This window comes from Sus scrofa, chromosome 13 (genome assembly GCF_054392235.1).
Source record: "Sus scrofa isolate SSC_HxYL_T2T_F1_AM1 chromosome 13, Sscrofa_HxYL_maternal_Yorkshire_Landrace_v2.0, whole genome shotgun sequence".
Lineage (NCBI taxonomy): Eukaryota > Metazoa > Chordata > Mammalia > Artiodactyla > Suidae > Sus > Sus scrofa.
Window position 1 is genome coordinate 214988029 of NC_139395.1, and position 12824 is coordinate 215000852.

Here is a 12824-nt window from a genome sequence, read left to right on the forward strand (position 1 = left end):
AAGTGGTATTCCTTTGTGTGTCGGTACAACATCTTTTAGTTTAATTATTTTTACTTTTTCCATTATAGCTGGGTTTCAGGGTTCTGCCAATTTTCTGCGGTACAGCAAACTGAGCCACACACACACACACACACACACACACACACACACACATATGTATTCATTCTTTTTCTCACATTATCCTCCATCATGCTCCATCATTAGTGACTAGCTACAGTTCTCAGTGCTATGAAGCAGGATCTCATTGCTTATCCATTACCAACGCAATACGTTTGCACCTATTAACTATAGATTCCCAGTCCATCCCACTCCCTCCACCTCTCCCTCCCCGTCATCGTTGGCAAGCACAGTGTGTTCTCCAAGTCCATGAGTTTCTTTCCTATGGAAAGTTTCACTTGTGCGTTATATTAGATCCACATATAAGTGATACCGTATGGTATTTGTCTTTCTCTCTCTGATTTACCTCACTTAGTATGAGAGTCTCTAGTTCCATCCATGTGACTGCAAATGGCATTCTTCTCTTCTTTTTCACGGGTGAGTATTCCATGGCATACACACACACACACACACAGATCGATCACATCTTCTTAATCCATTCATCTGTCGATGGACATTTAGGTTGTCTCCACGTCGGGGCTATTGTGAGTAGTGCTCCAGTGAACACACGGGTGCCGGTGTATTTTTCAAGGAAAGTTTTCTCCAGATGTATGCCCAAGAGTAGGATTGCTGGGTCATATGGTACTTCTCCATTTAGTTTTCTGAGGTACCCCCATACTGGTTTCCATATAGGTGTACAAATTTACATTCTCACCAACAGTGTAGGGGGTACCCTTTTCTCCACACCCTCTCCAGCATTTATAATGCTTGACTTGATAATGATGGGCATTCTGATAGGCGCACGGTGGTACCTCATAGTAGTTTTGATTTGCATTTCCCTAATAATTAGAGATGCTGAGCATGTTTTTCATGTGCTTCTTGGCCATCCTCATGTCTTATTTGGAAAAAGGTATATTCAGGTCTTTTCCCCAATTTTCATTTGGGTCGTTGGGTTGTTTGTTGGTTGGTTGGTTTGCTTTCTGCTGTTGAGTTTTTTAAGGTGATTGTATCTTTTAGTGATGAAGCCCTGTCAGTTGCATCGTTGGAAACTATTTTCTGCCATTCTGCAAGGTGTCTTTTGGGGTTTTTCATGGTATCCTCTGCTGTGCCAAAGATTGTCCGTTTGATTAGTCCCATTGGTTTATTTTTGCCTTTATTTCTGTTGCCGTGGGAGACTGACCTAAGAAAATTTTGTACGGTTGACAGCAGAGAGTATCTTGCCTATGTTCTCTTCATGGAGTTTTATGGTGTCTTGTCTTACGTTTAAGTCGTTAAGCCCCCATTTTGAATTTATTTTTTGTGCATGGTGTGAGAGTGTGTTCCAGTTGCATGGATTTATGTGCAACTGTCCAGTTTTCCCAGCACCACTGTCTCTTTCCTGTCCATATTCTTGTCTCTTTTGTTGACGATGAATTGACCATAGTTGTCTGGGCTCATTTCTGGATTCTCTATTCTGTTCCATTGGTCTGTATGTCTGCTTTGGAACCAGGACCACACTCTCTTGCTTACTGTAGCTTTGCGGTACTGCCTGAAGTCTGGGGGAGTTATGCCTCCTGCTTGGTTTTTGTTCCTCGGGATTGCTTTGGCAATTCTGGGTCTCTCATGGTTCCACATAAATTTTTGGATTCTCTGTTCCACTTCAGTGAAAAATGTCATGGGGAGCGTGATGGGGATTGCATGGAATCTGTAGGCTGCTTTGGGTAGCATGGCCATTTTTACAAGGTTAATGTGTCTGACCCAGGAGCATGGAAAGTCTTTCCCTTTCTTTGCATCCTCTAATTTCCCTCATTAATGTTTTATACTTCTCAGCATATAAGTCTCTCACCTCCTTGGTCAGGTCAATTCCCGGGTATTTGATTTTGGGGGGTGCAACTTGAAAAGGTATTGTATTTTTGTATTCCTTTTCTAGAATTTCATTGGGAGTCTACAGACATGCGACTGATTTCTGAATGTTAATCTTGTATCCTATTACTTTGCTGATTTTTTTTGATCAGTTTGAGTAGTTTTGGGGTTAAGCCCTTAGGGTTTTCTCTGTATAGTATCGTGTCATCTGCACACAGTGACAATTTCACCTCTTCTCTTCCCATTTACATACTCTTTATTGCTTCTGTTTGTCTAATGGCTGTGTCTCCAGCTTCCGAAATACTAAGTTGAATAAAAGTGGTGAGAGTGGGCATCCTTGTCTTGTTCCAGATTTGAATGGGAAGGCTTTCAGCTTTTCTCCATTGAGTGTCATATTAGCGGTGTGTTTCTCGTGCATGGCTTTTCTTATGTTAAGGTATGCTCCCTCTGGAACCACTTTGCTAAGAGTTTTTACCATGAATCGATGTTTGACTTTGTCAAATGCCCTGTCCACATCTACTGAGATGATCATGTGGTTTTTGACTTTTCCTTTGTTCATGTGGTGTGTGACGTTGATTGATTTGCATACGGCAAACCATCCTTGTGCACCTGGGATGAATCCACTTGGTCGTGGTGTATGATGATCTTTTTTCTATGTTGTTGATTCAGTTGGCTAAAGTTTTGCTGAGAAGTTTTGCATCTACATTCATCAAAGATATGGCCTATACTTTTCTTTTTTGGTGGTATCTTTGTCTGGTTTTGGTATGAGGGTGATGGTGGTGTTTGGGAGTGTTCCTTCTTCTGCAACATTTTGCAAGAGTTTAAGGAGGAGGCGTATAAGTTCCTCTTGGTATGTTTGAAAGACGTCGCCTGTGAAGCCATCTGGCCCTGGGCTTTTACTTGTCAGGAGAGTTTTTACGACATCGTCAATTTCATTTCTAGTGATAGGTCTGTTCAGGTGATCTATTTCTTCTGGATTCCGTTTTGGCGGGCTCTAGGTCTCTAGAAAGTTGTCTGCTTCTTCTAGATTGTCGAATTTGTTGGCATACAACTGTTCATGGGACTCTCTTATGGCTTTTTGTATTTCTGCAGGATCCATCAGGATTTCTCCTTTTTCATTTCTTATTTTGTTGATTTGGGTTTCTTTCTCTCCTCTTCTTGGGGAGACTGGCCAGAGGTTTGTTGATTTGGTTGACGTGGTCAAAGAACCAGCTCTTGCTTTTGTTGATTTTTTCCATTGTTTTTTGATTCTCTGTTTTATGGATCTCCTCTCGGATCTTCATGATTTCCTTCCTTCTGCTGACTTTAGGTTTTGTTTGTTCTTCCTTTTCGAGTTCCTTCAGGTGGTGGGTTAAGTTGTTGATTTGAGATTTTTTCTTCCGTTTTGAGGAAGGCCTGTCTTGCTATGAATTCCCCTCTGAGCACTGCTTTTGCAGCATCCCATAGATTTGGAGGGGTTGCGTCTTCCTTATCCTTTGTCTCCAGGTATTTTTAAATTTCCTGCTTGATTTCCTCATTGACCCATGGCATCTTTAGGAGCACGTTGTGTAGTCTCCATGTGGTCGGGTTTTTCTCATATCTTTTCCTCTGGTTGATTTCTAGTTCCATGTCATTGTGGTCAGAGAGATCCTTGAAATAATTTCTATACTCTTAAATTTGTTGAGGTTAGCTTTGTGCCCCAGTATGTGATCAATCCCTGAGAGTGTTCCAGGTGCACTTGAGAAGAATGCGTATGCTGATTTTTTTGGATGGAATGTCCTGAAAATGTCGATTAAGTCTCACTTTTCCATTGCGTCATTCAGGATCTCTGTTGCCTTCCTGATTTTCTGTCTAGAGGATCTGTCCATCGATGTGAGTGGGGTGTTAAAGTCTCCTGCTATTAGTGTCCTCCCATCTATTTCTCCTTTTATGTCTGTTGGTGTTTGTTGTAGGTACCTGGGTGTTCCAGCATTAGGGGCATATATGTATTGGTGAGTGTAACATCCTCTTCTTGAGTGGGTCCTTTAAGCATTAAATAGTCTTCTTCTTTGTCTTTCTTTATGGCCTTTATCTTAAAGCCTATTTTGTCTGATTTGAGTATTGCAACTCCTGCTTTCTGGTCTTGTCCATTGGCATGAAATATCTTTTCCCATCCCCTCACTTTCAATCAATAGGAGTCCTTTGCCCAAAGGTGAGTCTCTGGTAGACAGCAGATTGTAGGTGTTTACTTTTTTTTTAATCCAGTCTGCCACTCAGTGTCTTGTGATAAGAGCATTCAGTCCATTGACCTTTAAGGTAATTATTGATACATATGGATTTATGGCCATTTTCAACCTTGGTTTCCAGTTGATTCTATGTTTCTCCTATCCTCCTTTTTTTGGGGTTGGATGATTTCCATTTATTTTGTGCTTGAGTACTTTTCTTTTGAGCTTTTGTGAATGTGAACCCTTCCTGGATTTGCTTGTTTTAGCCTGATAGTCATACAGGCTCAAGCATATTATTGTTTAAAAAAAAAAAAAAAAGAGTCTCTACTGTCTTCCTTTCATTCCCCACATTCTAAGATTTTGAAGTCCCTTGTTAGCATCTTCATGTTTGTCCCTTTGCTGTTCCTTGTGTTTATCATCGATTTTACTGTAGGTTGTTGGGTTTTTTTTTTTTTCCTCTTTTAGATCTGTATGCTGGCTTATGTAAGTGTTTGCTTTCCAGTTGTGGTTTTCTCCATCCTATTTCTTCGTACTTCTTCTTTTATTTAGAGATGCCCTTTCGGTGTTTCTTGAAGAATGGTTTAGGTTTGCTGTACTCTTTTAGCTTGTGTTTGTTGGAGGAATTCTTTATTCCCCCTTCTATGTTAAATGATATTCTTGCTGGATAGAGTATTCTAGGCTGCAAATTGTTTCCTTTCAGAATTTAAGTATATCTTGCCCCTCCCTTCTGGCCTTTACTGTTTCTGTGGAGAAATCAGCCTTCTGCCATGTGGGTGTTCCCTTAGAATTAACCCTTTGTTTTCTTCTTACTGCCTTTAGAATCCTCCCTCTCACTTAAACTTTTGCCATTCGTATCATAATATGTTTTTGTGTGGGCCAGTTTGGGTTCAACTTGTTTGGGGCCCTCTGGGCTTCCTGTATCTTGATACCAGATTACTTTGTTTAGTGTTGGAAAGGTTTCAGACATAATTTCATTGAATATACTTTCAATCCCCTTTTCTTTTTCTTCTCCTTCTGGAATTCCTATTATGCATACATTGGCCCTCTTTGTATCACCCCATGGATCTCTTATACTGCTTTCATGTTTTTTCATTTGGTTTTCTGTCCACTGTCCCGACTGGGTGATTTCCATGAGTCCATCTTCCAGGTCACCAATTCCTCCCTCTGCATCATTCATTCTGCTCGTCAGTTCCTTTAGCTCAGTTTGTGTCTCTGAACATGAATTTCCTAATTTTTCTCTGTTCCTACTTACACATTTCTGGTTCCTTTCCAAAGGAATCTGCATTACTTTTCACCTCTGCTCTTAATTCCTTGATATTCAGACTCAATTCCTTCAGTAGTTTCACCTCCTCCCTTTTGAACACAGTGTCTATCAGACTACCAAGGACTGTTTCATTTTTTTGCTGCTTCATGTGAATTCTCCTGTTCCTTTAACTGGAATTGGTTCCTGAGCTTCTTCATCTTGCTTATGGTTTTCTCTTTCTGTGAGTTTAGGGAAGCCAAACTGAAGTCTTGGAGGGTGACTTCTATCAGGAACACCCTTGTATTTTTGGGGGGTTGCTATTTTTCTTCGTCATGGGAATTTGAATATTAGGTGTCTTGTTCTTTGGTATGAGCAGGCTGTTATCCCCAAGGTGCTGAGTGTGTTCCCAGGGAGCAGGAGGCAATGCTTAGGGGTAGTAGTCAGTGCCTGGCTGCTGGGCTCTTAACAGCAGCAAGGACCTGCAGGAAGGTGGCACAGCCTTCTCCTTATTGAAGGACCCTGGGAAGTGTGGATGAGACTTAGGCGGATTTACAGGATGCCCAGAGCATTTGGCAGTGGCAACAGCAGGGTGGGTGTGTTCCCAGGGGAGCAAGAACAGCAACAGGTGGTATTCCACTGCAATGTCCTCCTCTGTGGTGCCCTCTGAGGTGGCCGGGGCTGCAAATGATTCCTGATCAGGGTCCCCCAGAAGCAGTGATTGTGAACTGGGAGGGACTTTGGATGAAGGATATACCCTTATGAGAATCAGAGAGGATGGGAAAATGGAGCCAGTAGGGGTTTTAGTGGCTAGGAGAGATGATGGCCCAGTTGTTGGAGGGAGAAAGTGAAATTTAAGTGGGAAAGGAGGGCTGAAAGGTTATTAAGGAAGACATAGTTCCTGACACATGTCCATTGGTGCAGACTGCTTAATACCAAACCAATTGTTCCTAATTGTTGGATCTCGTTAGGAGGACGAACAAGGAGTATGGAATTGCTTTAGGTTTCCTATTTGACAGCTTTCCGGACAAACATCAGGAAGAAGGTATCCTGCCTGAGCCACCTTCCTGTATGACCTTGAGCCACAAGGGGTATCTACTTTATCCTTTCAACTGTAAAATGGGGATCACATCATAGGACTGCTCGGAAGAGGAGTATCAGGATATAGGGGCTGTTGCTGAAACACAGGGGGATTGCCAAGCATCCGCTGCCACGAGTCCCTGTAAGAGGGTCCCAACAGCAGCCAGGGCAGCAAGGACAAACTTCTTCCCGCCCAACACCAATCCTGGCCTCCCCAGGGTCCTGAGGATTGTCCTCCACGTTCCCTCCAGTAACAGAAGCACTGCAAGTCAACTTCCAAAAATATAACATACACTTCAATATTCCACTTATTATAGTAACATAAACCAAACCAAAATGTGGCCCTTTCAGGAACCCAAAGAATTATTCCTGCATGCAATAAATATCCCAACCACTGGCTTGGCACAGAAAGAACTTCACAAACCCCCCAAGCCCGGGGCATCACTGGGAATCCCACAGAGCCAGGTACACGGCCCAAAGGGTAGTTGAACATAGGACCATGTCTCTCATTCACTGTCTGGAATGCCTCTTAAGAAAGCTGCCAGGAACTCTGTTCCTCATAAGCCATCTCCCTTAGCAGTTTTTTTTTCATTACAGAAAAAGCAATCATTGCCATTCTGTAGGGAGTAATGGGCCCAGCCTAAGAGAATGAATCAGCACTCCTTTTTCTCCTTTGGAAGATCTCCTCCCAAATACTTTTTGCTCAACTGCTAGAACTCCCTTGCCCCCAGGGGCCCTTCACCTATATATCACCTCCCAACAGAACCCCGGGCATCTCAGGTTAATTTAAAAGACTGCTGTGCCCAGGTTTGGCTCTGGATGTGGCACCAGGGACAGAGTGGAGTCAGGAGTTGGTCATTGGGAACATCGTGCACCATTTGGCCAGTCCTTGGACAGAGGCAAGAAGGCAGGGCTTAGTGCCCTAGGAGTCTCACTCCTGGCAGCCAGACACACTGGATCCCAGCTCTGGTGTTACTAGCTCCTTGGTAGTCAGGTCCAGCCCCTTGTATTGCCCCGCCTCCTGTCCTAGATGCACACTACCCTCCACTCTCCACACCAGAGGCTCGGACACACTACACCGGCCATGTCCTCCCACACTCGTGTGGCCCTGGTGACTGGCTCAAACAAGGGTATTGGCCTTGCCATTGTACGGGAGCTGTGTCGGCAGTTCTCGGGGGATGTGGTACTCACAGCCAGGGATGTGGTTCGGGGACAGGCGGCAGTGAAGCAGCTGGAGGCAGAGGGCCTGAGCCCACGCTTCCACCAGCTGGACATCAATGACCTGCAGAGCATCCGGGTCCTGCGTGACTTCCTGTGCAAGGAGTACGGGGGGCTGGACGTGCTGGTCAACAATGCGGCCATCACCCCCAGAAGTAAGTGGATGGGAGTTCCCATATTTGGATGGGATACAGCCTTGTGAGGGTGGCCAACATGGCTGTGACAGGGCACTGGCTGAATCTCAGGTGTGGGGTCTAGAGCCCACTCCCCAGAGAGTGGACATACTGGTGGCCAGAGGGAGCAGAATCCTTCCAGACTGACAAGTCCCTTCCAGCCAGAGGGCTCCCGAAATACCTTTGGTCAGACGGTTTAGGACTGAGTCCAGATTTTCACAATATCACTCTCATGGAATTTGGGAGCCCTTCAGTGAATTTTTAACTTATGTTGACATGAACAAAATCTGGCAAAGCATGGGACACGCAGATCCCATATTTGCTCCCTTCACTTAGCCTCCCCTGATGGTGCCATCTTACAGAACTCTAGAGCACGATCAAGCCCTGAAATGCGCACTGGCACAACGCTGCGAAGGAAACACGGACATTAATTAATATTCATCAGAATACATAGCACGGGAGTTCCTGTCATGCTCAAGGGTAACAAACCCAACTACTATGCCTGAGGAGGTAGATTTGATCCCTGGCCTCACTCAGTGGGGGAAGGATCCAGCTTTGCCATGAGCTGTGGTGTAGGCCACAGACACGACTTGGATCCTGCCTAGCTCTGGCTGTGGTGTAGAACGGCAGTTACAGCTCCGACTGGACCCTTAACGTGGGAAATCCATATCCATATGCCTAGGGTGCAGCCCACCCACCCCCCCCCCAAAAAAAGAAAGAAAACATATTACAAAGAGCTACCATTGTCAAAATTTTCACATAAGGCTAATATTTATTAACTCCATTTCCTTCAGCTCTAAGAGCTGCCAATCCCACACCATTTCATACTCAGGCAGAAATGATGATGAAAACCAACTTCGTGGGAACCCGAGATGTGTGCACCGAGCTTCTGCCGCTAATAAGACCCAAAGGTGAGTCTGAATGGAGCCCAAGATAAGGGGTTTCAGGCAAGATCTGGGCTCCGCCTGCCTCTGGCCTCCTCTGCGGTCCCAGCTCCCTCTCCTCTTCCACTTCACTGGCAGCAAGGCTGTGTCCCCACCTTTCCAGGTGCCTGAGGCCACAGGTCCTTCTACACAGTCCAACTGAGTCTTGCCTCGGTCCAGCTGCTCTTTGCACATCTGGCCCTTTCTTCTCTTCCCACCTTAACGCAAAGGTCTCCTCTGAGAGCCCTTTAACTTGCCCCATGCCCGTCACAGCTGGGCTTCCCTTAGGACTCCACCCAGACCTTCTCACCCCTCCTTCCCGCTCACAGTGACCTGATTCACCTTTCGTCGTTGCTTGTTGGCTTTTTCTGATTCGGGTTTCGGGAGCCCAGACTACCATCAATTCATTATGCCCCCAAAGGCTTTCCCTTCATCTCTTCATTTCACGTTTTCTTTTGACTCCACCTGATAGAATATATTATACATATATTGGTTAAAGATGCTAAGCGAAGCGCACACTTCGGAGTCTTGGCCAATTCAGGACATCCCATACCACCCTCAGGGTCAATAATTTACTAAAAGTACACAGAACTCAGCAAAAGTCTGTTAAACACACATGAGAGTAAACTAGGAAACAGAGACTAGCTCAGGTCAGCAGTGGTCAAGGTCTCATGGCACAGGGTCAAGAAAGACCAGGATGGAGTTGCCACATGCCCTCTCCCAGCAGATCCTGGGGGAAGCACGAGTTTCTCCCTGAAACAACAGGAGACAGCACCTGTGGAGCATTGCCCACCCGGGAGCTCACACTGACCATGGTGTCCAGTGGCCTTGGTGCTTGTTGCTCACTTAGGTGTGGCCCAATGAGCACTTTGCTCTCCTGACTCTTCAGCCCCTCCCAAGATCCACCTCATACCAAGTACCCCAAGGCCCCAGCATAGTCACCTGTTAACACAGATTATAGAGCGGGACCCTAGGTAACAAGTCCAGGCCAGGCTTCTCAGGCAGGACATTCTAAGGGTTTAACATTTCCTCCAAGGCCCCTGGCCAAGGGCTGAAGCATCCTGTGCACAAGCTTAGGCCTTCCCTTACAGAGAGCACCCAAGGGGGCTTTCCTAGGGCTCTCTTACATCCAAAGGACATCAAGCAACTACATCTAGTACAAAAGTTATCTAACAGAGCAACAGTCTGAGATATATGCCTAATAACTGCAGGAGGCAACTTGGGGGAGGGATACTTTGAGAGGAACAGATAAACCTACTTCCACTTCATGTGTTTTGGCAAATTGTGGTCTCCCCTTAGTCAACTGCTATTTGGACATTTTTAGCATACAACTGTTTCTTCAACTATTTGACAGATATTAAGCAATAAGCCAAGGCATATAAATTTTTCTTTCTTTCTTTTTTTTTTTTTTCTTTTTCCCTTTTCTGGGGCTGCTCCCGCGGCGTATGGAAGTTCCCACGCTACAGGTCCAATCACAGCTGTAGCCACCGGCCTACACCAGAGCAACAGCACCGTGGGATCTGAGCCACATCTGTGACCCACACCACAGCTCACAGCAGTGCTGGGTCCTTAACCCACTGAGCAAGGCAAGGGATCGAATCCGCAACCTCATGGTTCCTAGTCAGATTCGTTAACAATGCACCACGATGGGAACTCCACAAGGCATATAAATTTTTAAAGATATTTTCTTAGAAAAATATATCTATTTGCCTCAGAAATCACAAAACTAGATGTGGTGATGATGCTTCTACCATGGGTAGAGAGGGACACATGATTATGGAGAGAAGACTGAAAGAAAGTAAGGAGGTTATGGACTGTGTGCAGCTTCAGAAACTTGGTGGCTCTTTGTCAATGGTGCTCCTAAGCTTTCAATCGAGTCACAATTAGACATTTACAGGTTCATACTCTGGACTGCTACCATAACCCACCAGGGGACTAAAGCCACTCAATCGAATGGCCACCTTGTTTCACCAATTTACAACATGGAAAGTAGCTGCTACTCAGCTCCCCTCGATTTTTGTCATCTACTCATTTTCCATCAGTGTGACAACCAGAGGAGACTGTCACTCAGTCTCCCAGGACACTTGACCCGCAACATCAGTACCTGCCTTGACGCCTTAGACAGGGGTTCTCCCACCAGGGTGGAAAAGCCAGGTCCAGAAACAGCATCTCATCTCAGCAGGGCACAATATAACTTCCTAGGCCTGCCACCTCCAGCCCAAATTCCCAGCTCTGTGTCCAGACATGGCCTCAACAAGTCTGTCTCCTACACATCTCCCCTCCTTCTGACTGGCTGGCAGAGGAAACATTCAGGGGCCTTGGAGTCTCAGAAGATGCTAGAGTCTTAGGAACAATGAGCCAACTCCTACCTTGGGGCTGCACCCATTTCCACTCCCCTCCTGCACCCAAAAAGACACTGCAAGGAACCACACCTGAGGACAGTCCCTCCATAGTATCTGCACCTCCTCACCCAGGAAGACCTGCTTCTGACGGCCCCTATCATGTCCTACTCTCATTCCCTCTTAAGGTCCCTTTGAATCTCTCAGTGGCATGCTCACTGGGCATCTCCGAAATAATCAGATTCCACTGCCCCTCTCTGTCCTCCAATAGCCAGGACTGGAGGCATTACTCGTGAGTGAGAAAAACCCAAACCCAGAAAAAAATGCATGAAATTCAGACCCTGAAATGAATGCTTTTAGCTTATTCTGACTGAGCCTCCCAAGATGAATGCTGTCTGATCCCCTAGGAACTGCCATTCATAAACCCACAGGCCCTTGGCAGGTCAAGACACACCTGTCCTAGAGCACTGGCCAAGTGACCATAGACCCTCAGGTGGCCCCAAAGGAGGCCACTCTCCTGAGTGCAGCGAGGACTCCTCTTATTTTCTGAGCATTTTCCTCCATACACCAGTTGCCTTTTCTTATGGGAATCTGGGCACTGCCCTCCCCACTAGAGCATTTCATTCCCTGACATCATCCATACACGATGCTCAGCAGATGATCCAAGGCCAGTTCATGTCCCTCTCTCACAGAGGCACTCTTACGTCTTCACCTAGCAAACTGCTCACTCCTGGGGAATTGGGTCTATATCCTTCTGGTGCTCATGTCTCTATATAAGGATCTGTGTTGTATTACAGGCAGAGTGGTGAATGTGTCTAGCACTGAGGGTGTCAGAGCCCTTAACGAGTGCAGCCCTGAATTGCAGCAGAAGTTCAAGAGTGAGACCATCACAGAGGAGGAGCTGGTGGGGCTCATGAACAAGTTTGTGGAAGACACAAAGAACGGGGTGCACAGGAAGGAGGGATGGAGTGATTCGACCTACGGAGTGACAAAAATTGGGGTCTCTGTGTTGTCCAGGATCTACGCCAGGAAACTGAGTGAGCAGAGAGCAGGGGACAAGATCCTCCTGAATGCCTGCTGCCCAGGGTGGGTGAGAACTGACATGGGGGGACCCAAAGCCCCCAAGAGCCCAGAGGAAGGAGCAGAGACCCCCGTGTACCTGGCCCTTTTGCCCTCAGATGCAGAGGGGCCTCACGGTCAGTTTGTTTCTGACAAAAAAGTTGTAGAGTGGGGTGTTCTCCCTGAGAGCTTCCCCTGGGTCAATGCATAATTTGTGTCCTGATTTCCCCAAAAGGGTACTTACACTGTCAATGTATCCTGATGCAAAAATGAAAAAGAAAACAGAGAACCAAATTGTCTCTATTAAGTCCCCACTCACAGAGGGCTGCTCATTCTGTGAAGGCTTATGTGATTACTTCTCTGACCCCAAGGAAGGGAAACATGGAGTAGATGACAAATAATGTAAACCAATCAAGAGATGAATAAATGGCTCTTCATAAAGGTCCACGTGTGCCGACTGTTCCTATGCTAAAAAGGCTCAGACATGGAAGAGACCCAAAGGCAGGTCAAGAGAAGCGCGAGCATAACTTGGGACAACCCCCGTTATGCATCCGGTCAGACAGGAAATCCACTGAGCTTTGCGGGTCCAAGTGGTCTCTGCTGCAGCTACTCAGATCTGCCTTTGCAGCAGGAAAGTCGCCAGAGAGGGTTCATAAACCGAGGAGCATGGT

General features: G+C 46.0%; 1 protein-coding gene across 2 annotated transcripts; it reads left to right on the forward strand.

Annotated features, from left to right (window-relative positions):
- The first annotated feature begins 7429 nt into the window (after positions 1–7429).
- Positions 7430–12596, forward strand: LOC110256480 (carbonyl reductase [NADPH] 1-like). 2 transcript variants are annotated; one of them, XM_021070959.2, is made up of 3 exons: positions 7430–7814; positions 8627–8743; positions 11892–12596. In XM_021070959.2, the coding sequence occupies exons 1-3, from the start codon at positions 7472–7474 to the stop codon at positions 12362–12364; spliced, it is 933 nt and encodes a 310-aa protein (XP_020926618.1). In that variant the 5' UTR covers positions 7430–7471; the 3' UTR covers positions 12365–12596. The 2 variants fall into 2 exon arrangements, with proteins under 2 accessions (XP_020926618.1, XP_084848167.1); XM_084992041.1 differs by having other exon boundaries at positions 7483–7814; positions 8665–8743.
- The last annotated feature ends 228 nt before the right edge of the window (positions 12597–12824 follow it).